Source organism: Dipodomys ordii, unplaced genomic scaffold (genome assembly GCF_000151885.1).
Source record: "Dipodomys ordii isolate 6190 unplaced genomic scaffold, Dord_2.0 Scaffold97, whole genome shotgun sequence".
Lineage (NCBI taxonomy): Eukaryota > Metazoa > Chordata > Mammalia > Rodentia > Heteromyidae > Dipodomys > Dipodomys ordii.
In genome coordinates, this window is record NW_012267313.1 from 2,369,924 (window position 1) to 2,396,393 (window position 26,470).

Genomic DNA, 26,470 nt, shown 5'->3' on the forward strand with positions numbered 1-26,470 from the left:
AAATTGTCGAAGCCAAAAAAATGATCCTGTTTTCTAAACGAGGAAAGGGAAGGAGGTAAAATAGATCTTCACACATGTGCAAGAATTACAAAAAAATGAGACATATACTGTATGAGACTAATTAGGTGAAGCATGCATAAGTAACTAGTAAGCATTAGTAACAACTGCAATTAAGAATATATTCATATTAAATATTCACAATAGAGTGTTGTTATTTACATATAGTGGTACTTACATCCCTGTACAGCCAAATCTACAGCCCAAACCAAAGTCAGGTGTGAAAGAAAGCACAACAACATCAGTAAGTACTGGGACGTAGAACAGGGCAAAGTGTACAGTTTGTTCTTTATTTTAAAAGGCAGCAATCACTTTATACGTAATATAAGCAAAAGGGTTCAGTTACAAGCTGATAATGTGGCCATACTATAGAAATACATGCTATAAAAATTACTTACGTCTATGTAGTTGGCATTGATGTAATCTGAAGAAGGATCATCCTCCACAGGTTGTAAAATTACTCTAGAGTGATCATCTAAAATGTTTAAATAATAAAATGAAAGCTATTAATATTCCTCTCCAGACAATGTCACTAGGAGAGATTTAAAGTAACTCAGTTTCTGCAATCCATACTTGCCAATACTCCATGCATAATTTACGACTATCTAATCAGCCATTTAAGGAAATGCAAGAACAATAATGAACTCATTACTTATTACAATGATAACCGAGAACAGAGGCATACTGACTTGTATCTCCAGAGATAAGAAGCTTGTGGAGAGCTGGTTGCCAGTGGCTCACGCCTATAATCCTAGCTACTGAGAAGGCTGGGATCTGAGGATCGTGGTTCAAAACCAGACCAGGCAGGAAAGTCCATGAGACTCTTATCTCCAATAAACCACTCACAAAACTGGAAGTGGTGCTGTGGCTCAAGTGGTAGAGGGCTAGCCTTCAGCTGAAGAGCTGAGGAATAGCACCCAGACTCAGGCCCAGAGTTGGTTTTAAAAAGAAAAGAAAAAAAGCAGCTTGTCTACAGAAGATGTCTGAGACAGGGACTTGACTGTAAACTTGAACTTGCTTAACACCTACTATTGTTTTTTAGGATGATTTTAATAGTTGTGTTTGTTGTTGTTGTTGCTTGTTTTTGGAAGGTCCTGGGCTTAAACTCAGAGCTTTATCAACTAGAGGTTAGTATGTTCTACCACTTGAGCCACAGCATCACTTCTGATGTTTTGATGATTAATTGGAAAGAAGAGTCTCACAGACTTTTCTGCTCCAGCTGGCTTTGAACCATGATCCTCAGATCTCAGCCTCCAAAGCAGTTAGGTTTACAGGTGTGAGCCACTGATGCCTGGCTGGTTTAATGTCTTTTTCTTTTTTTCTTTAAAGATGATTTTAAACAGAACTAGGGGATGAATTTTGAGCCCTGCATATATTTCATTCTTAAGAGTTCAAGGTTACATTTTGAGGTACTTTAGATAATTTAAAATAATGTAAATTCAGAATAGAATGGTTTAAGGAGATTGTAAGCTAATTACAAGTTAAACTATCTAGTCCTTACTGTAATGTGGTTTCCAATGATGATGACTTTAATTTTCTAATGTATACAATGTGAAGACCTAATCAGGAGGAAGCCTAAAATGATGTACTAGAGTTCAGCTCCTGGTAAAGAATAAAGTTATGTGGAAAGAATATACTTCCAGCCTTGAATGTAGTTTATAGGAGTAAATTATAAATTTTACAGGAGTAAATTCAGTAATTTATAACTGAAAAAAGTCCTTTTCATTATCTTCATATTCTTAGCTATTTGATGCACAAATATGAAATCAAACAGCAAGTTCTCTTCATCAGGTCAGGGGTTTTATCAAATTAATTAACGAGGATTATGGCAATCCTGAGTCACTGTTAATAGCCAGTGCTGTTTTTAATATTAAATAGATTACTATCTAGTAAGAAATGTTTAGAAATAACCCTCTAGTATTTTCTGAAAATGTAAAATCATGTAAGGAAAAATTGCCAGTCATGATTTATTTTTGTACACATGATATTTAAATTCACCAAGAATGTTATGAGAACTTACATGCTATAATGTTCCCATAGCGGTTTTTTGCTCTATTTTGATCTTTTTTTGCTACATCCCAAGATGCTGATTGGCCTTCAAAGAAGCTCTAAAGGGGGAAAAAGTAGATTAAAATTAATTCCATTTTTCAAAACAGGTTTATCGGTTATGAAGATTAAAATAGTAAAAGCTGCTTTCTCAGGGTAAAGGGGATTCCTACAGCAGGAAACAAGTTTCTTTCTCAGACCTCATAGCTGGCTTGTGGGACTCATTCTTGTTCATCCTGGATTGAGTTGAGTTCAAATAAAGGACAAAACAAAACTTTATAGAAAACAAGATCTTGAAAGTTTTCAAATGAATGTAGCTCTAACTTTGTGAGACCCAAGGAGAAAATGATCATTCTTTTCAAAATACAGTGAGTGATAATGCAGCAAAAAATTGCAAAACCTATTTTAATGAGTATCTTTCAAATGAGCTCATTAGCATTTATAACAGGAGAAAACCACATATAATTATTCATTTAATCATGTGCAATACATCACATTTTAGTTTCTTTGAAAATCATGCACAAGATTGAGTCTCTGCAACAAGAGACCATATGACACATAAAGAGTCTCTTTCTCCAAGAATCTAGGAACAGATGAATTTGCTGATTGGTTTGCTTAGCGTATGTAACAATTAAAAATATGGGTAAGGATTTCCTTTTGCAGAAAAACTTCAACTTTGCTCAATACAGGAAATGAGGGGTTCAACAAAGAGCCAGTGGTCTTTGAAGCAAAGTACACAGGACTTCACATGAAGTGAATAAAAAAAAAACAGTTCTGGCAGAATATTGCAATCCCTGAACTTATTTTATTATTAAAGTATAATGTTTCAGCATATATGTAAAAATCAATATTTAAAATTGAAAGATAATTCACTCCCAAATTAAGGCACACAAGTAGTCTGTAGGTAACATGTAGAATTTAAATGATTTCTCTTTCATAAAGTTGGATGGAGTTTGGTTGTATCCTTTATGTCTAAAACATGCATACAATATGGTAGATATAGGGCAGACATATGGACAAGCTTCCATACTGCAGATTGACATTTCTCAGTATGTGAAAGGTATAAATGGAAAGTCTTCTTTTTTTTTTCTGTTTGTAGGGATGTTGGGTTCAAATCACTTCCTTTGTAAAATAAATCCTGGTATTTTGGTTTGAGTGGGAAAGAGAAGTATTGTAAGTGGCATTTTCCCCTAGCCATCTGAATGTTGTGTGCTGATTTGCTGAGCAATTTCCTCTCCGACACTCTTAGCTAATAGCAAACAAAATTAAACTAAGTGGCAAGTAGCATATTGAAAGCACATAACTTCATTTTCATAAGAGGATCAGTTAACAAAGAGACAGTAGAGAAAAACCCATTAATGAAACCATTCAAGCCTCAGAATCCATAATGATGCAATGAAACTCCAGGTATCTTGCTAACGGATTTGTAAGTGAGGAATGAGGAGGAAGGTCTAACGAATGACATGCGTTTAACAATAAATGAAAACAAATAATACAATCCAAAAGTGAATGTAGAGCTAGTTATATTTCTTTCAAATTTCATTCCTCTTCCCCAGACATTTGATTGTATGGTCATAACTACTGGACTAGAGAAGCCATAGAGTTTTACATTCCCCCTAGGCTAAGTTCCATTATCACGTTAAAAATCAAATTTATCACAGTACTGAAGCATTTACCTCATACTCCTCTTTGAACCCATAGCTGTCCGATGTCTTCATGAGGTTAATGTGCTGCAGCAAGTCAGCTACCCTGATGGCTGGGTGCAGCTGCCCGGTCTGGTAAGGTGATTCTGTTCCCTCACAGAGGTAGCGAGGTACATCCAGAAGGCGACTGGACTCTGCCGTGGCACTGTGATTCTCATCTGGCATTTTTCATATCACAGAAGATTAAAAAAAGAAATAAAGTTACCTTGTTTAATATACATCTAGCAAAGAGACTTTTTTTTTTTTAAGATAACAGAAGGAAGGGCAAGAAATATCAGCCCAAAGAGGCCTAGAGCAGCAACCCCATAAAGACAAAATTTATTAGCCTTGCACTTCAGCTCAGGGTTTGAAGTCAGAGCATGTGACAGGTATATCAGGAAGACAACAGATATTGTGAGATGTAGGGAGACATATGTTTTCACCAAGTGTCCACAAAGAGGAGGTTTAGCTGAGTTCTTACTGTTCTTTGTACCTGTAGTCCTAAGCAGTACAAGTTGGTGACCAAAAGACCAAGTTGTCAATTGGAAATGTGCTTTCACTGTTGAGTTGAACAAACTCGTTTCCAATCAGAGCCCAACCTCCCTCAGAGGCCTGACTTAAGCAACCCATTCTCCTGATGGCTGTTCTTGCTCTTATGGCACTACAGTCTTAGGCTTCTTAACACAACACACACACCCTAGTGGGGAATTTTGAGTACTGATAGGATCATCTCTTGACCCACTTGGCCTGCTAGTCAGCTAACACACATATTTATATTGTCTTTGCCCCTTAGTTTCTCCTTATTATTACTGACATCATTGTTAATATACTTTGACTCTTTTGGCCACCACATAGAGAAACCAGGGAGAGCTGGAGCAAACTGTGGGTACCTCCCCAGGCCCTTTGGAGTGATGAGAATTAAGGTTACTTAATTTTCTATAGGTTTCATGTCATTTCATCTTATATGTTAATTATTTATTTACTTGACTATTTTCATTCCTAAACCCTGAATGCTGAAAGTGTAGAGACAGTGTGATGCTATTATTTTTTTAAAAAATTCTTGTACATATCAGTAGTTCAATAAATATCCCAGTTAACAGATTGGTTAAAATTAGTTGAATCCCTTACCACCCACATTTAAGTGTAGGACCCCCTCCATCTCAATTGTGTTATGTCAAAATTGAAATAAATATTCAGTTTTCTTTCTGTCATAAGGAGGAAGAAAAGAACAAGAACATTTTGCCTATGAAGAATAAACAGTATTTTAATGACCAAAAGTACTAATCATTACAATGATAAGCATGCTTATATTTATCACATTTAAACTTACCACTTAAGAAAAAAAAAAACAAGTGTCTTAAGGGGTGTCACTTTGAAAAGCATTAGACTGTCATACTCATTAACAGAAAAGAAAGTACACTCATAGGGGAACTTTTGTTTTTAATGATAATGCATACTGAAGAGAACGATATTTAATTAACAGTTAACATATTTCAAGTGCTGGTACATTTGCCTGTACTATCACCAACTCTACAAATAGGATATGGCAAAAAATGAATTGTTGTCCCCATGATAAACATTTTTTCTTCCTGGAGGAGGAAAAAAAAAAGAACCCTACAATCAGATTTGTGTGACTCTATAATTTAGCTTGATTGCATTTATCTTTACTCTCTCTTATTAAGCTGAATGTATTTCTTAGCATTCATTCCCAAAAATACCACACTGAAAAAACAAAACTAGTGCATTCTGCTGTGTCCTACCACCCTAAAATATTCATGTCTTTTATTCAGGCTTTGCCCAACCCTCTACAGCACAAACATTTGCTAGCAAACATTATTCAGGCACATTACCCCTTCTTAGGCTATAGTCAATTGATCTGTATTTGCTAAAATATTACATAGACTGACATTAAGAATATGTACATCTCACCAGTAAAATTAAATTCTATAGCAACTAGTGTAGGCGCTCCCACAGAAAAAACAGTTTAAGACAAGAAATAAAGAGAACTTATAGTGTCAGGGAAGCAAAATAGAGGACTATCCAAGGTGAAATAAGTTACCCAGGGGTCTGAAGCTCTGAGGAGCAATCCTAAAACTTACAGGCTACTGGCTGGAGGAAAATTCTTACAGTTGTTAAAAAGCTTAGAGAAAAACACAAAACTCAACCATATTGCAAATCTTACAGATCATCCTATCCAAATATGAAATAGACAGTGCCTTTTATGTTGCATTAAGCTTTAATACAGTAGTACAATCAGCAGTAAGGTCTTAAGATCATCACAAATGAATTATTAATCTTAATACACTTCCACCTCATTAAACCACCTAATAATGTGAGTACTAGTGAGGGTACATGTACTAATCATTATCCTTATTATACATTTAAGAATAATAACGGTGACTAAATACTTCATTGAAAGGTTTTCTAGAGTTCTTTGTAATACACTTACCAGTTATAGGGACTTAAACCCAATGAAGCAGTAAAACACACACAAAAAAACAAAAACAAAAATATGAATCAATATGAAAAGTTTCCGAGACCCTTTAATTAACTAAGTAGAAATTAATGCTAAGCAATATTTGAAGTGACTTCAAAAATTGCTTTATAAATACAAAATCAATCGGATGCAAAATTATAAACACAATGACTCAAAGAATGATGAAAATATAACAAATTATTTCCACATCTAGGATGATTAATGAGTGACTTAACTTTTAAAGAATGCCAATTAAAAAAAACCAAAGCAACCAGCTTTATTTTCAAACTAAAATAAAAAGCATGATGGGAGATTATATGGATATGTCTTATGACTCCATTGTGTTAACTCTACCCTTCCTTTGCATGAATATCTATTTTTACAGGGAAAAGTTTAATAATACTTATTTCAACTTTGTGAACAGGCATTGTCATCTCATTTTCTCTTTACAGCCCTCTCAGAACTGCTATGGTAGACATGATTGTGGTATTTAAAAAATTGGAAAAATAAAGATGTAAGGTATTTTTTTTTACAATATATTCATATACGAAGTCTAGAGGCATTGAGATTTGGACCTGATTCTAGATGTTCTTAGAAAATTATGATAATGGAACCGTTCATATTCAGGCATTTTTTTTTCTTTCTTTCATTGAACTTGGTTTACCTACTGGGTACTGGCAACATTCTACAGTGCTCTACAAAGTTGACTCTAACTCATGGATCCTCTCTCCATAACCAGGCTACTTGTTATGACAAACCACTCAGTTCACCTCTTTCCCACTATTGACGTGGTACACATGGAAGTGAACAACAGATGGTTTAAAATATGTATTCTTCATATCAAATATAAAAGAGATTTTAAAGAAATAGCTTTGTCACTAAGGGGTATATATTTTATGAAACTGAAATTAGTTATATTACTCCAAATATTTTATAATGAAGTTAGCCATTTAATAAATAGATTAAAAAATAAACAAGGGCCCAAGTGTAAGTTAAAGCTTTCATGTTTGGATAAATTAGATATAAATAACAAATATGATATCTGGGAATCTTAAAGATATTTTTGATCAGTGGATCCACATCTTTTTCATTAAATCTTCATCAGAACATGAAGGCAAAACTGATGTGGAACTCATAGACATGTAGACAAGTTGGTCATGAGTCACTAATGTATAACTCGTCAAGAAATGGTACAATTTGAAAGTTAAAAAAAGCACTTCATTCTAAGCTATATGGCTAAATTTAAATATGAATGCAATTTTGCATTTAAAAATGTTGGAATAATCACTAACAAAATCAATGGTCTTAGCATTTACGTAGAGGTAAGCCAAGGATCGTAAAGAAAATACTATAGTTAATGTAATGCTAACCCCTATATCAATATTCTACAACTTTACCTGGATTTGTCAATTCTCAATAAAGACAATGAAGGAAAATGCACATAGTCCCAGTGCTAACTTATAAATGTATTGTTTTGTTGTTATAAAATTAGGAGGATTTAAAAAATTCCCTTTCCATAGGCTAATAAATAAATAAGCTAGGTATTCAGTTATTATTAAGCCCCTATGAGAGCAGAGACACTTGAGTTTTTCTCTCTGGGTATGTTAACATTAGAAATGAACAGATGATGCTACAGAACTTTTGCTTTGAATCTAACAGAATCATGAACTGAAGAATACAGTGCTTTCATAAACAGTATACTTCGCTAATTTGAAATCCATTAGATCTGATTCTGTAGAACAGAGATGCTCTCTCTGAAAAGACCGTGGGTGTTTATTTTCAGTATCAAGATGCTTTCTATAAGTCATTACTATGTGGACAAATCTACAACCCATGCAAAGAGTTGTGATCCATGCAGATAAAATAAAATAAAATGAGAATGGTGATAAAGATTTAGGGCCTCACCTAACACAGCAGTCGGCACAAGTGGATCATTGGGCACTGTAGGAAAACAAAGCTCATGAAGGAATATACTTCTCTAAAATTGTATTCTGATTTTTCTCCTTATAATAGACTTATGGTTTCTTAAGAAATATAATTACTAAACTTGCTTGGATACCTGCAAGGGTAAAACTCTCACTTGCAGCTTTGGTGATCTCAAACCATCAAGAAAATTCTGTAATTATAGTTTGTTACTCTGTTCAATTGAAAAACCAGAAGGTTCAGCTTGACATTATAAATATTATAAAATTAGGAGACAAGAAAGTACACTTTATATATTTCACATGTAAGGTACTTATAGGAATATTTATCTTATATTTTTTCAAATAAATATTTATGGTTAACTGTATAAAGCAGATTTAATTCTTTTCCTAAGTTCTTAAGTAGATATTTATAATTATATAGCTGAATTGGAACTTTCTAGTACTGTAGAGACACAACCTGCAGAAAAATTTTGTTATCAGAATTTTTTTTCTGTAGAGTTGATTAAACATTAAATCAAGCACTTTGAGATAATACATATATATTTTCAGTTAAATTTGCTTTTAATATTAGCAATATTTTATATTCTCCCTTGCAATTTATCAGTGAAACAAGAGATCAAACAGATCAGAAAGACCCTTTCATGATTAAATTACAAGCAAATTATAAAATGATTCATAAAGCATTTCTAACTTCTATTTGTTGTAAATCTACATGAGGGAGAATTTCACACAAGTATCTAAAGCAACAAAATCATGTAAATTAAACTTAATTAAGTTAACATAAACAGAGGCACTATGGAGCAGAATTCAAATTCATAGAAAAAGGTTAAGAGTACTATCAATTCTGAGATAATTATCAAATCATCTGCCATTAATCAGTACTCCCGAAGAAATATATTCAAAACATTGCCTTCACAAACAACATTAGTAATTCTTAGGAGCGATGGACGGGTAGATTTTACTATTCTTTCAAATCCCCCAATTTAAGCACACATCTAGATTCTACACTAGATATTTAGGAGCCTATAAACTAATCTTTCTTTTAGTTAACCTTTTGGTATTTTAATTCTCCAAGAATTTAATCTTATCCATACTATCAGTACCTAGGAAAGATTTACTACTTCTCACTCAAAAGAAACTTACCCTTACGTTAAGGAAGCTGCTAATGGAAAAATTAATATAAATTCTGACATGGTCCAATTATATGTAGGAAATCATTTTCACTTAAGGCTCTAACATTATGAGTAGTATATATTTGGAATATTTCTTATGATTTAATAATAAAGGTTTAACAGTCTGGAGTTAAACCAAATCCAGTATCAGGAACAAACATCAGCTTCTTGTAAGTTCCATACTACCTTCTCATTTTACTCTTTTTAGCTCTTTCTCCTCTCTTTGTTTCTTTTTCATTACTCAAAAGATAATAGGAAGAATATTAAACAAATGTAATAGATTTCAGGTTATTTGTTAAAATATTAATAGAAGAACTTACATCTTGGACTAAAATTATGCTGGTCCATGAAGGTTATAGAGAGAGGATCTTCTGCATGCAGAGTGCTCTGATCGGCATAACTTCGATCCATTGCATTCACCATGTGAGTCATCTCCTGCCGTGTGTTTCCCATGGCATCTTTGCGTTTTTTAGCAAGCTTGCTGCCAAGGCAAATACAAAAGGAACCTAAGTGTAAGGCATGAAGCAACAAGTAGTTCAAGTGGGCTTGTGGATAAGCTTATGGACATGGATTCAAAAAACCCAATCAACTAGTTACAATTTCAGAAATTAAGTAGACACTCAAACAGTTATACTGATTGGTTGCTGTAAAACTTGCCTTTTTAATATTTTTGGTCAGATATTTCAAAATTCAATATTCAAACTGCCAACCCAACCTGGTTATCAATTCCTGTATTTCAAAACAAGTTTCAAAAGAATCTGTTTTACCCAAAGTATAAATAATCGCTTCTGGAGTAGAACAATCTAAAGAGGATTAAGTTAAAGCTATGTTGTGATCTGGATAGTTAATTTCTTTGATCAATTTTTAGAAGTTCTTAGAAAAAGCAAGACTTATGTCTCTCTTATTATAGCCACTCAATTAAGACAAAGAAAAGTTTCATTCTTAATTCTGTCTGTTATCAATAAGTAAAAATGTAATGTATCATTAACAGACTTGATAATAAATCTATAACATGAATCAAAACTTAGTTTAAAGTCTTTATGAAGAAATCACAGATAATACTCAACCACATAATATCTAGGACAAAATTATATACTGTGTGAGAAAGGTGGTAAGAATGGGACAAGTGTTATATGAAAGTAAAATGTAATTTATCATCATCTTGGAGTTCTGATACAGTCAAAAACTAAAAACATTCTAAAATCTTCCCTAATCCATGGTAAAATATCCACTTAAGAAATTCCTTATAAATACAGAGAGCAAGGCAGATTATTTAGCTTTTCTGGAAATTAGAAGAATTAACATTTTGAATTACTCAGACAGTGACCCCTTTATCTTAATTATCAAGAATATAAACTACACATAGTTTTTCATGAATGTTACCCATCAAATATGCATGTGAAAATATTAAAGGCATATAAGATGTTTAAATCATATTAGCCAGGCAACTCAAATAGGAAAAGCCCACATTAGTCAAATTATATATAAAAAAATAAAAGTTTATGGCAGCAGTCTATGTTGCCTTGGAAATATTATTCAGTTGTTTTAAGAACACTATTTCTCAGATTTTAACATCAGATATTTTCTTCTGATTCCCATTAATATATCTGTACTCAATTAAATGTAGTACAAACACCATAAAAGCTAACTCAATAGATTGTGTTTCTATTGAAAAGCTTTTTCCTTGAAACATTCCTTGAATAATTTGAGTGTTACTTCAATATGCTTTGTTTTTATTTTTGAAAACTGCAGTACTTGGCCTTGGGGTAGACACCCCAAAACACAAAACCCTAACAGGACAGATCTGACATTTGAGGAGATGATTTCATTCCCCCCCCCGAGGAAATAACAGTAATAATCAGAGTATTGGTAATACTTATGAAGACAATGACAGAAACACAATTACCGTCACCACCACAACTATCTCTACACAATCACTCCCATCACCACCATCAATGTTTGCTCTCTATTAATTCTTTTTACTAGTCTAGAAGGTAACATGTAGACAGGTAACAGGTAAAACATCATATGGAGGGGTGATGATTAGGAAGAACTGGCGAGCAGTTTAGGCAGAACTCTCTTGACCTACAACATTCAATCTGAGTATTTAAATTCAAACTTGAATAAAAAAATACCTAGTAAAGACCTCCCATTCTGTGAGCTTTCTATTTATTTTGCTAGCTATGTCCTTTGTCATGCAGAAACTCTTCAGTTTGATGCAATCACATTTATCCAGTCTCTCTTTGATTTGTTGTGAATCTGGATCTTTACTTAGGATGTTCTGACCTGTGCCAAGGAACCCTAGTGTTTTCCCTTTCTTTTCCTGTAATATTTTCAGGAAACACTGAGATCTGTGATCTACTTAGAATTGATTCTGGTACAGGGTGGTGATACATAAGGATCTAACCCATTTTGCCAGCACCATTGAAGAGGCTGTCTTTCTTCCATCCTGTGTTTTTGGCTCCCATATCAAATAATAGGTGGCTATAAGTCTGTGGGTTTATTTCTGGGCATTCTATTCTATTCCATTGGTCCTCAGGTCTATTCTTGTGGCAGTATCAAGCTGCTTTTATTACTATGATTTTGTAATACCAACTATGATTCAGAATATTTATATTATATAGTTTTATATCTTTCTTTTCAGTAGTTTTACTTTCTAAAACAGTATGTAGACTTAATGAAACATCACCAGGCCATATTTAGACTATAGACATACTTTTGAAACTTTTCTCGACTTTGCACTAATCCATCACACAGAATTTGCTTTTGAACCTATAACAGTCTTTACCCTCTAATAACTGGCTACAGTTGGTTTGTTCTGCTTAAGTCTAGAAGAAAACTGGCCAGGGAGGGTTGATGGATGAATTGATTGATTGATTGATTGCCAGTCCTGGGGTTTGAACTCAGGGCCTGGCTCTGTCCCTGAGCCTCTCTGTGTTCAAGACTAGTGCTCTACTACTTGAGCCACAGCTCTACTTCTGGCTTTTTCTGAGTAGTTTATTGAAGATAAGAGTCTCAGGGGCTTTCCTGCTCAGGCTGCCTTTGAACTGTGATTTTCAGATCTCAGCCTCCTGATTAGCTAGGATTATAGGCATGAGCCACTAGCACCTGGTTACTACGAGTTGCCCAATACAGTGTTTCAGTTGACTTTTGTAGCATAATGCTTGACTGTAATAATATTCATGACATATCATTGCTAATACTTTTTACTCATTTTCCACACTGTATGCTCAATGAAGGGAAAGATCATCTGTTAGGGATTGCAATCTTAATTTCTCAAGCCAGAATAAATAATTGGTTCATTCCTTAAGAATTGTGAGAGATTTTGCACGATTACTTAAAAATTGTGAAACTGCTTAAGAAATGATATTAGGAAATTATAAATGTATATAATTACTTCTTCATTTATATGGGCTTTCACGTGCCTAAAATGCCTCTGGGCTTAGCTTTTTCATTTAAGTAACTCATTTTTTAGATGGATCTCTCAGATTTTTCTGTCCAGGCTGGCTTCAAACCAAGTTTCTCTAGACATCAACCTTCTGAGGAGCTAGGATTATAAGAAAGAGCCACCTTTGTCCAGACTTTAATTTACATTTAACATCATACTTTTATGCTTTTCTCTGACCAAGTTTCTTTCATTTTGTTCAGAATTTTCTGAAGGAAGCATTATCCAGGGCTGTCTGCAGGCAGACAAGAGGAAATGCTTCCCATGGGGATTCTGCAATTATTCTTTTGTGAGGTTGATTATGTTAGTTACGTATTCTTGCCTCATTGCCTGTCCATTCTTTGCGTTTGCCATTTATCAGACTTACTCATGATAATAAAAAATAAAGCATCTCTGCCTCCAGACTATTTACTTATATTTAGAAGGTCCCTTAGACTGGATTTTGTTTGTTTTCTTGTAAGGCACTAAAACTGAATCATCTTATTAACACTGATTATGAACCTTGTTACTTGAAGGAAAAATAGGGTTTTGAGATTTAGCTTAGTTTCCTTTCCTTCCTGTACAAGGCCAGTATTTCAATCCCCAGAATGGAAAAAGAAAAAAATAAGATACTGAATTAGATAAAAGTGGAACAACTTGAAATTTAGATTCAAATTAATGTTACAATTTTGAAGCTAAGCACATAGAAAATGACCAATAGCAATGATGATATCAAATTTATTTAACATCAATAATTTCTATGTATTTCATGACTGGAAAAAACTTAGAAATAATAGATTTTCAAATCCATGAAAAGTGAAAGTTTTCATGCAACGAAAGACTTTTACTTTTCACATCCACAAACAGAATGGTTGTTGGCAAATTTCATGTGAATGTATAACCTTGTGGATAGCTACATGTCATGTGTTATCAGCTTGATTCTTTCTTATACTTTAATCCTCACAACAACCCTGTGAGGTAGGTTTTCATTCAGGTTATAGTAAAACAAAGAAAAATTAACTAACGTCCTTTCAAAAAACCTGACAGCTAGTATGATACAGTGCCAATGAAACTTAGCTTACTCTGCTTTACTCTTACTTAGATGACATAAAACTCTGACTCCTGTTAGTGACTCTAGGGATGTTTAAGTAGCCTTTAAAAAAGCATCTCTCTGCCCAACTATGATGGCTCATATCTATAACTCTAGCTACTCAGGAGGCTGAGAACTGAGGACTGGGGTTCAAAGCAGCCTGGGCAGAAAAATCCAAGAGTCACATCGCCCATTAACAAGCAAAAATCCCAGAACTGGAGATACCAGCCATGAGCAAAAATGAATGAGAACTGTGAGTTCAAGCCTCCATCTGGCCACTGTGAGTGTGTGCACGCACATGCACACGCGCATACACACACACGTGCAAACACACACACACACACCATCTCTTTGATAGTCTTTTTAGTTAGGACTTAAAAATCCAAAAGACATAAGTAGCATAGTAGCATAAGCATAATGTTAATGTCTAGAACATGTTAATCTACATGTCTACAAATGTTAATCATTCACCAAAAGAGAGTCCCATTCTAATTTTACAGATACAGTGACAGTTAATGGTGGGTTTATTGACATTCTCATAATTAAATACTTATTGATTCTAGTATGTCTCATGCTTTGTGTTCTCTGGAGCAAGCAGCATATATAATGTGCACTTCAGGACAGTTAAGCAATTCATTTTGTAAGCACTTGATTTTGACAGATGTGCAAATGACTTTCATTATCAAAGCAGCCAACAGCATAAACTTCTGCAGGTGGATGTATGTGTGGGCCATAAAGGGGGAAAGTACTCCATCATTGTACGAAATGGTACAGTTAATTACCTTTGGCTTCATCAAACATGATTTAACAAGCATATTATGATGCATCACAATAAGCTAAGAGCACTGTTATTTTACACCTGCTTATTTTAGCCGATTTCAGGAAGCCAAATGTTTGTAATATTTAAAATGCTGGCAGACTTGTGTTTTAGTGATTGACTCATAAATTTCGTTGTAAAGCTAGCTTAAACTTACCTAGTACTGCACATGCAGTAGATACCTAACCAAACATACTTAATCTCCAACTTGTAAGCCTTATCATTTCTTTGGATTGGACAGGGAACTTCCTTGTCATCGATAGTGAGAAACTAAAAAGGACTAAAAAAATAGAATGGATAGTCTTCTCCAAGCTTATGTAAATAATCTTGCCACACCTTAATCTACAAGAGTTGCAAACTCAGAAAGAGAAAATGAGATGTGAGGTGGTGCTACTCCTTCAGTAGATTTTCACTTTAAAAAAAATATTTTTCTGCTTTGATTTTATATAGTCTTTGTTCTATTAAGGCGTGCTAAATAAATTCATTTCTTCTCTGAAAAGAGTTTCCTTCCTTCCCATCAATCATCATTATTTGATTCATTTATTTTAACTATAGTATAATGACTGTAAAGGTCTTCTGAAGATATGGGTTATACCCCATCTTGCATGTCTGGAAATGTGAAAAGAGATGTTATCACATGCAGACCTGATTTGATTTGCTTTTGGTAAAGACAGCTGTGTGTGGTGTGTGTGTGTGTGTATGTATGTGCGCATGCACTTTTGCATATGAGCAGCACGCATGTCCACTGTTCCTGAGACATAAACTTAAAAGCCTGGGCATTGTCCCTGAGCTGTTTTATTCAAGGCTAGCACTCTACTACTACAGCCACAACTCCAGTTCCAGGCTTTTGGTGGTTAATTGAGCCTCATGGACTTTTCCTGCATGAGCTGGCTTTGAACCGCAATCCTTGGATCTCAGAGTCCTGAGCAGGTAGGAGTATAGGCAAGAGCTTCCAACACCTGTCCTGGTGAATTCTCCTCTAGGAATATATCATTTAGCTCATTCTTCAAATAAAACAGTATTACATAAGGATAGAGATAAGGGATTTACAACACCATTCTCTACCAGACGAATGAAGTGTTGAATTGCTAAAATAAAGGCTTGATTTAAATAAATAAGTTATGTTTCTCTGGCTGTAGACTAGAGCTATTTATGGAAAACTGTAATTAAAATTAAAAGTAGCTGGACATACAGAAATACAATATCCCTTTTTAAAAAGATTGCCAAAACAGAAAATAGTTTGAAGTTTTATAGAGCAGAAAAAAAAATTTTTTTAAACTGTCACCAAAGGTACAAACATGATTTCTTTGTTTGTTTTTTGAAAAGGGATACTGCATCTTTAACACATGTAAAGTCGTACATCACCCGTTTTCTACTTACAGGTAGTAGGAGTAAGAATAGTAGCTCCTCCTGGCAAGCAAATCACAGACAGTGGAAAAAGAGAAGCAATGGTGAATGAAAAGCGTGACTCTGTCACATTCAATAAAGCAGAAAATGTGCGTTAAAAAAGAAAACAAAATAAAATGAAATTCATGTTTTTGCTTTTTGCTTTGCATTTCAATTTGCACATGCATTGTTAGGTTTCTTTTGCCATGCAACTAACAGACAGATATGCAATAAAATAAAATTTGAAATACATTAAGTTGGAAAAAATAACATGCTGACATTTCTTTTATTGCCAAAAATTGAAGAAATTAAATGGATTGTCTATTTTCAACATGCAGTAAAGCATAGTATCATCCATTACCATCTAAATGTCATGACAGATGGACCAGCTGTGTATAGAATTGTATACTAAATAGACTATTATTCTTTAGATATAAACAGAAAGATCTACTATGCTAATATAATATATGGAGAACAACACCCAAGTTTTTATGAATTTTGTAATGGTACACAGGTATATACATGTATTCTGGTAATATACCTATGCACCAAATACTATATATACACAAAGCTATTTCTACAGTAGATGCATGTGAACATGGTATCATGTACAAACATTTACTGTATTGAAACATAATTTCAAATAGATGTTTGCAATTATTAATGTGTTCATGCTGTGTATGTAGAATATATAATATGCAATCAATGGAAAAATGGCATACATTTGGAAATAATTCAACAGCAATTAAATTAAAAACAATGACATTGTGTTCTGAAAGATGCAATATCCCTTTTCTTCTCCTAAAAACTTACTTTATATATACCCTCAGCTGTAGTATTTTACTTAGCTAAATTCAAAACCACTTCTTTACAACCAAAAACACATGGAGCTCTTTTCAAGTGAGAAATATACCCACATATACTTCTGCCAGTATGGGATAAAGTTTTGAGAAACAACAATTTCCCATAAATATGCAGATAAGAAGAGGCTATATTAAAAGCCAAAGTACCTACTCTAAAATTTTAGGTTAAACTTGGTCATATCCAGTACTTGTATAATATCTATGCTTTTTGGTATGTATAATAAACATACTGGCATTTAACTCATACATGATATATTTGTGACATTGTACATATGAGTAAAGATCTTCATGAAGTTGCTTCGGTAAGTAAGGAGGTGAGTAATTTAATCCTAATATTATACATCAGAAAGTAACATATGGAACCTGATCCATGTATAAAATTAAAATTTGTATAGTCATAGATGTGCTGGTAACAAAGAAGAGAAAGTCCTAGATTCTTTCTATCAATTTAATCAAAATTATTAAACTTCAGGATTCATTACATTATGCAATTTTAGAGTTGTCAGCGCATTTGATTCTCCCCCTCCCCAAATGTTTTAGTGACTGTTGTTAGCATGCCTTAGGAAGTATGTTCAGTATTTTTTTGTTCTTCCTACAACAGAGTACCATGGGATGAGGAGAGCAACTACATACCAATGAATATTTTCAAATTAACAAATAAAACTAATCCAATACTGAGTGAGTACATAATCAGAGGCCACTTTCACATATCCAAACTGAAGTTTCTAGGATAATTTCAACTGTGAAGTAATGCTTAATTAAATCTCTAAGCTGTTTTAGGTTATGTCTCTCTCCAGACATAAATTTAGGCTGGACAAAGACATAAGATATAAGGCTATGTCCCACAATATTATTGATCTTTACTGGAAAAATTTGTTATTTCTAAAATCTTCTTGCTTCACATAGGATGTAATTTCCAATCACAGAGGTATACAACAGCAAAAAGAGAAAGCACTATTTGGGGAAAGCACATAATGTAGCTAATTTAACACAAAACACTATAATGCATACCTAATGTTTCTAATGCAGATGTGTCTTCTCCAACATATATATCTCCAGGGGGTAAAGAGGCAATATATTAAAATAAACTCTCATGGAATTGTTAAAACATGTAGTATGAGTCTTATCCATAATGCTAATGTTTCACTTTGGGTATCACATTTTCATAATAGTATATTATTAGATTTAATATAAACAATATCCCTTAAGATATTATACTTCATTAAAGTATAACCACTTCTATACACAAAGCTGTTTGAATGTACTTTGTATGTAAAGTTTTAAAAAATAATAATTTCTTTCAAATTGCATCATTATCCAAAAACACATGACTGTAAGGCCTGGAGTGCTGTATTAATTTCCAAGACAATGATTTACAGACTGTGACATTTCATATGATGGCTAAAAACTCAAATAATAAAAATTGAAATGTTTGTTCATAGAAATATATTTTAATGTTCAGAAGAGAACAACTGAAATTATCCCACATTTTAATTTGTTTATATATTACAGAAGACTGTTATATTGGTTGATCTAATAGAAAAGATTATGTTTAGTTACAAAAATTAAGTTTTGAAATTTTTAGTCAGTGAAAATTTAATACATACCATCACTAAACCATTTTATATTATCATTTCTTATTTGCAGTAAAGATTTAGAAGAACACAAAACACAGAATAACTTATACTGTGACCCAAGTAGCACAAAAATCCATATTGTTACTCTTAATAATAACACTTAAAGTGTGATAAATTAATGACTCAAGTATCACTGCATTTGAGAAATCTAAATTCTTAACGGTGGTTTTTATGGTTAATTTAATAAAACACATATATGTATAATCAAATTCAAACTGCAAATAACCAAATAAACATATGAGTAAAATATTCAAGGGCTGGCAATCTCATTAATTTTAAATTCTTCTTGTTCTAATTTAAAAATACTTAATAGAAGAAAAGAATTTGAAAATTAGTGACATCACTTGTGAGTAAGAGGAAAGAACAGCATCAGACCTTACCTCTTTTTAACAATTAATATGACAACTAAGAGGAGGAGGATGAACACCAAAATCCCAGCACTAATGCCTGCTATTTTCACAACTCTGTCTGTCTGCTTAGCAGGATCTGGGATCACTTCTGGTTCTTCTGTTGCTGCTGCTAAACAAATCAGAAAAATAAGTTACTGAAAGCAGCTAATTATCACAGAAAGGAAAATTATTCCTAACTAAAGCTTACTATAAAAAGACAACTTGTATATTTGAATAACAATAACCTAAAATATGAATACAGAGGCAGGCTAAACCTCAGTACAAGAGGCTTAAGGTCAGGTTAACAAAAAAGCTTTCATTCTAGAATATTTTTTTCTCTGCCAAACAACAAAATAAAATAAAAAGAAATTGCTATGAAAGAAAATGAAGTGTTTTTCTGTGTATCTTCTTAAAAGTCAGAACACACTATTAAAAAATATAGCACACTTCAAAGAGATGTGGGCAGATATAGAGAACTAGGTGTTTATCAGTTCCATCGAAAAACATTTCTTAGCCAAGCATGGTGCTACATACCTATAGTCCTGGCACTGTAGAAGCACAGGAATTGTGCCAGGAGATTGGGGATTTGAGGCCTATCTTTTTGAGATGCTATCTCAAAAAGAAGAAAACAAAGAAAAAAATCAAAAGCAATAAAATAAACAGAAAAACTACTTTTTGATTCAAGTACTGCAGCTGTTGCTTTAATACAGTGTCTTTGTCATTTGTTTGGGACACAAAAGTTAGGTTAAATAAATGTTTCACCTAACTCGCACAGGCACAAACTTCCAATTCTCTATGGAAGGTTTGAGATGAATAATAGTTCAACAGAAGAAAAAGCAAAAGCAAAATAATACATTCAGGATGATTTCACTTTCTCTCACCAAATAAAACCCAGATAATGTGTGTAAGAAACAACTTTGAGAAAGATGAGTTTCTTCTTGATTATTTATACCTCTCATTTTTTCTTCTTTCTCAAAACTACCCACACCTCTCATGTATATACACATTGAGATTAGAAAGACTAATCACTACATAAGCCCTAGGAACTTTCTGAGGATATTTTTCGCTTACTTCACTTAGTTTGAGAAGAGCAAAAACAACATTCATATCTACACTTTACAGAAAACCCTGAGGCTTAAGAGAATTAAGGAGAGATTATAAATTGTTCAAGGACAAAAACAGAATCTAATATATCTTCTATCTTTTAATACAGCATTTCTCAATTTCTAAGAATCTATGTGACCAAAGCCCAGGGAGTATTATGGCTGGGCAGCAATCACAGCACCTGAAACTGGAGGCTAGAGATGGTGGCTAAATGAACAGAAACAAGGAAGAGGGGTAGCATTGTTTTACCAGACAGTTTATTCTTTTTCAAAAGCTATTTATTTTTTCTACTTGCCAGTCCTTTCTTTTGTTTCTCCTCTTGGCTTCTTTCCTCCCACTCCAAGTTCTATACATGTTAATGTCTGCAACCATTTGCCCACAGTTTTGATCCAAAAGAGACCAATAAAACTAACTTTATTTTTCACAGTTAGAAACTTAAAGGAACAAATATATCCAATAACAGTACAGGAATTTAAAGTTAAACCAGTGGGAAAAACACAGTTTGCAAAAAAAAAAAAAGAGAGAGAAGGAGAGAACACAGTTGACTTTGCAAAACCATTCACTCTAACTGCCTAATCATTTTAATTTACAGGATAAAAATTGGTACCAAGATTTTCCATTAATAGAAAGGAGTTTTCCTTTATAATTTTGTGCTTTCCGGAAATACAAGTTGCAGGGAAATTCCAACTTCATAATCAGGAGTATCCTCACATTTCAAATGTTCCCGTTGTTCCTAATTTACCAAAATATATGGCATATCTTCTTCCTTTACAGGAGCTACTTCACCTCCACACTTCCCTCACAAGACAATAGTAGGAATCCACCTCTCACTAGGGTAATGGGACAAGGGTTAATTGTTGTTAGATTACTGTTAAACATTACTAAATAACCATTGATGCGCTGTACCTTAAAACTGCACACTTCTAAATGGAGATCAGTTGGTCAATCACTTTTCTATGACACTGGAGGAATACATACCTGTAGCTTAGACCTGAATTTATCCTAACTCTTGAGGGATGTGAACTTCATGGGATGAGTGACAACAGAGGTGGCCAGTTCAGGAATACAATCCTGGTGTCCCTCCCTATCTTTGGGAAGGGTATAAAGTAGAATCCCCCTTCCAATTCAACAAAAAGCAAAACTATAATCTTATTCCTTCCCCTCCTCCTCAAGGTATTTGAGAATAGGCCACAACCCAAACTAAGGCCTCTGGGGGGAGGGGGGCCTGGGGAAGCAAGTGATGGGTGGGGTAAAGAAGTCTTCCTCAGCACTTGGCTTCCTGGGGTCCTGCCAAAAAGAATGGGGACCCTGGGGATCCTCCCTGCCCCACCTGACTTCTGCTATCAGCATTTTTAGTCAATTAGTTAGAGTAATAACTAGTAAGGTATAGTAGCAGGAGGTGTTCTTATAGAAAATTAAAGTAGGGTAACTGAAGCTGATGGCATCTTAGAAAGAGGGTCCTGGGTAGCCTCAATTCCCACAGCTCACACACATCTTAGTTGGAATGTCAGACTGAGGCTTTGGTCAAGTTATAGGGTTCTTTGTTAGTGTTTATATTTCCTTTAAATGAGCTAGGAAGTAGGAGGCCAGGACAATTTACTGTGCTGACAGCACTTAGACCTTTTTCTTGGTGCCCTGGCTGCCTCCTGGAAGGTCTATCAGCTCCACAGTTTTACTGAGCTCCTGCCCGTGTCAGCTGCTCCACAGACATCTTGAGGAAACTACATTACAACCACAGCCATCTGCTGCTGAAGTAGTCCTCTGTCCTGAAGCCACTGCCTGGGCACAGAGCTTGCACTAAACTTTTTGGTATGATCAAATTCAGTGAATTCTAATTTGTAATCATTCCCACCCAGGCCAGAGTGAAGATCCCCACCTAGGGTTCTGGAAGAAGCTTGTCCCTGGAGTCACCCTGGTCCTTCATTTACATAAGGGACTTGACTGTCATGTCTGGAAGGTCTGTGTCACCACTGAGGGCAGACAACCAGACCACATCCCATTTCAAAAATAATATTTTAATTAAATGAATCAGTGCTCTCAGATCTGGGTGCTGATGACTCATACTTGTAATCCTAGCTGCCATTCAGGAGGCCGAGACCTGAGGATCCTGGTTTGAAGACAGCCTGAGCAGGAAAAGTGTAAGAGACTCTTAATTCCAATTAACCACCAAAAAAAAACAAGAAACAAAAAAAAACCAGAAATGGAGCTGTGGCCCAAATGGTAGAGTACTAGCTCTGAGAAACAAAAAGTAAAAGAAAAAGAAAAAAAATCTCAAGGACAATGCTCAGGACCTAAATTCAGGCCCTAGCACTGGCACAAACAAACAAACATCAACCAAAGCCAATGCTGTCATAGGATAATTTTCTAATTATGCATCACATAACACTATGCCATATATAGCTGTTTTAGATATGACTTTCAGAATTACTAAGTTCTACCAGACAGATAATATATATAGATCATGAAAATGATGGATTAACAATTTCAAGTTCAAAGTATAAACATTATAAAAGTTAAGTTAATCTAAGCCAGGTGCCATTGGCTTACACCTGTAATCCTAGACACCTAGGAAGCTGAGATCTGAAGATCACAGTTTGAAGCCAGCCTATTTTCTCCCCATGAGACTCTTATCTCCAATTAACCAAAAACTGGAAGTGATGCTGTGGCTCAAGTAGTAGAGTGCTAGCTTTGAGCACAGAGTGGCTGAAGGACAGTGTCTAGCTCTGAGTTCAAGCCCACAACTGACCAAAAAAAAAATAAAAAAGGTAGGCTAATCTAACATGTTCTCCTAAATGAAATACCAAATTGTGAAAGTAAATCTTTGTGTGTTCAGAATGTACAACATTAAGACTTACATGATCTATTTATGCAAATTTAGTCCTTTACAGTAAAAAAGAAGGGAAAAGATGGGACTCTAATCTATAGTTATGAAATGGTTAAAAGTGGTTACCCAATGGTTCAAGTGCATTTACTTGAGTTGAATAAGAGCATTTCATCTGTCATGATTACAATTCTTGTGCAAAGAGTTGCTTACCATATCAACATAATTATTAAACCTGAATATAGAAGTATAATCATGTTCATCAAGTACAAGTGATTGGTAGTTGCTTTCTCTCCATTGGAGTTCTCAAAGTCTTACTTGCAACATATACTATTATCATAGCTACTACTATAAACAGCATTTAAAAAGAAAATATAACCATAACTATATTGCATTGGATACTTTAATCACACATAACACATATGTTTTTAAGTTCTTGGCCTTAAGAATAAATATCCTAGCCGGGCGCCGGTGGCTCACGCCTGTAATCCTAGCTACTCAGGAGGCTGAGATCTGAGGATTGCGGTTCAAAGCCAGCCCGGGCAGGAGAGACCGTGAGACTCCTATCTCCAATAAACCACTAGAAAACCGGAAGTGGCGCTGTAGCTCAAGTGGTAGAGCGCTCGCCTTGAGCTGAAGAGCTGAGGGACAAGCGCCCAGGCCCAGAGTTCAAGCCCCACAACCGCCAAAAAAAAAAAAAAAAGAATAAATATCCTATTTAATATCCTATTTAAGAGCACTGAAGCTCAGAAGATTCATTAATGGAAATATAAGCAGTAAACCCTAAGTGAAAATTTTGTTTAATTGAAATAAAAGAGCAAAAAGTTACTATAGTGGTTATACTCCTGAGCCCTATATATAATTTATGCATATATATATATATATATATGCACACAATATGGAGTACCTTTTTCACAACTTCTTTCCTGTGCTAAAGATTAGTCAAAGATCTCTGTGTCCTATAGCCAAGAATGGAATAATTGTTTGCATATTGCGGAATTTTGTTTTTATTCAGCAAATTTATGAGGTGTATTTTGGAGGGATAAGAATGGCTTAAACTAATTTTTTTTTTTACAAATTATGTCCTTGCTCCCATTCCTTAAAAATAAAATAACTTTAAAGCCACATATATTATGCTAACATGTTACAACTATCTTCATCTATGATGAACCAGAATCATATTACACCTGTATGAGCGGCCCTTAAGCAGAATGCATTAGGTGATTGGAGACATGCTCATTCTGCTCACTCTGCACCTCTTCATGGCATTTCACTAATGTCTTCTTTCTTTCCTTAGTTGTCTTTCCAGAAAATTGCTCACATTCACATCTCAATCACTCCTTAAAATTCTATAGCCAGGCACATATATGTTAATACCATCAAACTACCACAAAATACCCATCTATATGACTTACTAGTTACTGAATTCACAAGGCACTTTTTACCTTTTTTTTTTTTTTCCGCCAGTCCTGGGGCTTGAACTCAGGGCCTGGGCACTGTCTCTAGCTTCTTTTGCTCAAGGCTAGCACTCTACCACTTGAGCCATAGCACCACTTCTGGCTTTTTCTGTTTATGTGGTACTGAGGAATCGAACCCAGGGCTTCATGCATGCTAGGCAAGCACTCTACCACTAAGCCACATTCCCAGCCCACTTTTTTTTTTTTTTTAAAGCATTTAGCCTTCTAGTCCATTCCCTTCTTTGGTACCACTCTTTCTGGGGCTTCCATTATTGAACATGCCCTATTTTTCTTACGACTTTTTTGCTTCTTCTTTGGTAAATACCTCCTTATTTCTCCCTCCCTGAAAAGCAGGTGCTGCTTTGGATTTGTAAGGGACCTCAACCTCTTGAAATTAACTTCTCTACTTTCTAGAGTGGTGGTCTTAGGATTTCCACCACATTAGTTCTTGCTCACGATGATCATTCTCAGATCAAGGCACTTCTACTGGATAGTTCCTACATGGACTTGTGATGTAGTCACTCATCTATTATATCCTCCATGCATTATGTCCTGTCCATTCTCAACTTTCTCATCCGAATTCTTCTTGTTCTTCCTTTATCTACACAGTTGCCCAGAAAAGTGTAACTCTATACCTCTTCCCTCTCTTTACTTCCAAGATGAACATAAATTAATATCCAATTTCAGATGCTTTTGAAAATGAAAGGGGATACATATTTTTTTTAATAATTATGCTTGGAGAAAATGCACAAGTCAGAAGTGTCCTGGGTAACAGGACACTTCTTGCTCCTACAATCAGCTGCAAGACACTACACTTTGAAACTATTTCCACTCTTTCCATCTCCAATCATACAACCTTAGCTTGTATCCATATAATCTCTTACCCTGTTCATATGCAGTCGGCTGCATCTCTCTGAATGTCCTTTGCCTATTCTAAATCAAAATAGACAGTATTTCAAATATGATAATCAGATAGGATCACTGCAGGGATTAGAAACTCCACTGACTTCCCACTCCTAAGACAAAGTCCATGAAAGCAGGAATGTTTTGCTTATCATTGTACTTCTAGCAGGGCTTAGAAAGGAGCAAAAATACAAAAAATACTAGTGGCACAAATGACAAAAAGTGACATTCATCCTGCATATAGTAGCTTGAATTAGCATATTAAAAATCAGCTGTCTTCCTAAAATCACAGGACTTTTGGATGGTCATTTAAGATAAATCTGGCATAGATATTTCTAAGTTGTCTCAGCATGTCATGCCCAAGGGCTAGTATTCCTCCTAGGGGTTCTTTTCACTGTCTCTCAACAAAATAAAACAAAATAAAGGTAATTCCACAGCCACACACAGAACAAGGATTTGGTGTCAGAGAAACTCTGTTCTGATTCTGTGCTCCTTCACTCATTTGATGAGATGCATTACTAGTTTGACTTCAGATCTGAAGAAAGTACCCAGGAAAATATTGAGCTAAGCTGATTAGGACACATATTTCTTTCTTTTTTTTTTTACATTTTCTTTTTTTTTAATTTTATTTTATTTGTGAAGATACTGTACAGAGGGGTTACAATTACATGGGCAGGATAATGCGTACATTTCTTACCAAGCATTGCAGCCTCCTCCTATAAAGCCATACTATAAAGCCATAGTAATCAAAACAGCTTGGTATTGGCATAAGAACAGACCTCAGGACCAATGGAATAGAATTGAAAACCCAGAAATGAACCTACATACCTATAGCCACCTAATCTTCGATAAGGGAGCTAAAACAATAGAATGGAAGAAAGACAGCCTCTTCAGTAAATGGTGCTGGCAAAATTGGTTAACTACATGTAGAGTAGTAGAGTTTTTTTTTTTTTTTGGGTCCAGTCGTGGGGCCTGAACTCTGGGCTTGGGCGCTGTCCTTCAGCTCTTCAGCTAAAGGCTAGTGCTCTATACCACATGTAGAAAACTAAAGCTAGATCCTTATATATCACCCTGCACCAGAATCAACTCCAAATGGATCAAAGACCTTGAAGTCAAAGCAGACACCCTGAAAACATTACAGGAGGGAATAGGAGAAACCCTAGGTCTCCTTGGCTCAGGCCGAAATTTTTTGAATAGAGACCCGGAAACACAACAAATCAA

General features: G+C 34.7%; 1 protein-coding gene across 4 annotated transcripts in view; it reads right to left on the minus strand.

Annotated features, from left to right (window-relative positions):
- The window catches only part of Ptprk (protein tyrosine phosphatase, receptor type, K), a 515,496-nt gene that overhangs the window by 27,448 nt on the left and 461,578 nt on the right, over positions 1 to 26,470 (minus strand). The window contains exons 14-19 of one of the 4 annotated variants that reach the window (XM_013026889.1): positions 18,956 to 19,094; positions 9,679 to 9,839; positions 8,167 to 8,202; positions 3,780 to 3,964; positions 2,078 to 2,165; positions 456 to 532 (exon numbers count right to left, since the gene is read on the minus strand). In XM_013026889.1, the coding sequence (XP_012882343.1) occupies positions 456 to 532; positions 2,078 to 2,165; positions 3,780 to 3,964; positions 8,167 to 8,202; positions 9,679 to 9,839; positions 18,956 to 19,094 (686 nt within the window). Of the gene's footprint in view, positions 1 to 455; positions 533 to 2,077; positions 2,166 to 3,779; positions 3,965 to 5,274; positions 5,375 to 8,166; positions 8,203 to 9,678; positions 9,840 to 18,955; positions 19,095 to 26,470 lie in introns of those variants that run through there. The other 3 variants (XM_013026890.1, XM_013026891.1, XM_013026892.1) reach the window with 3 other exon arrangements.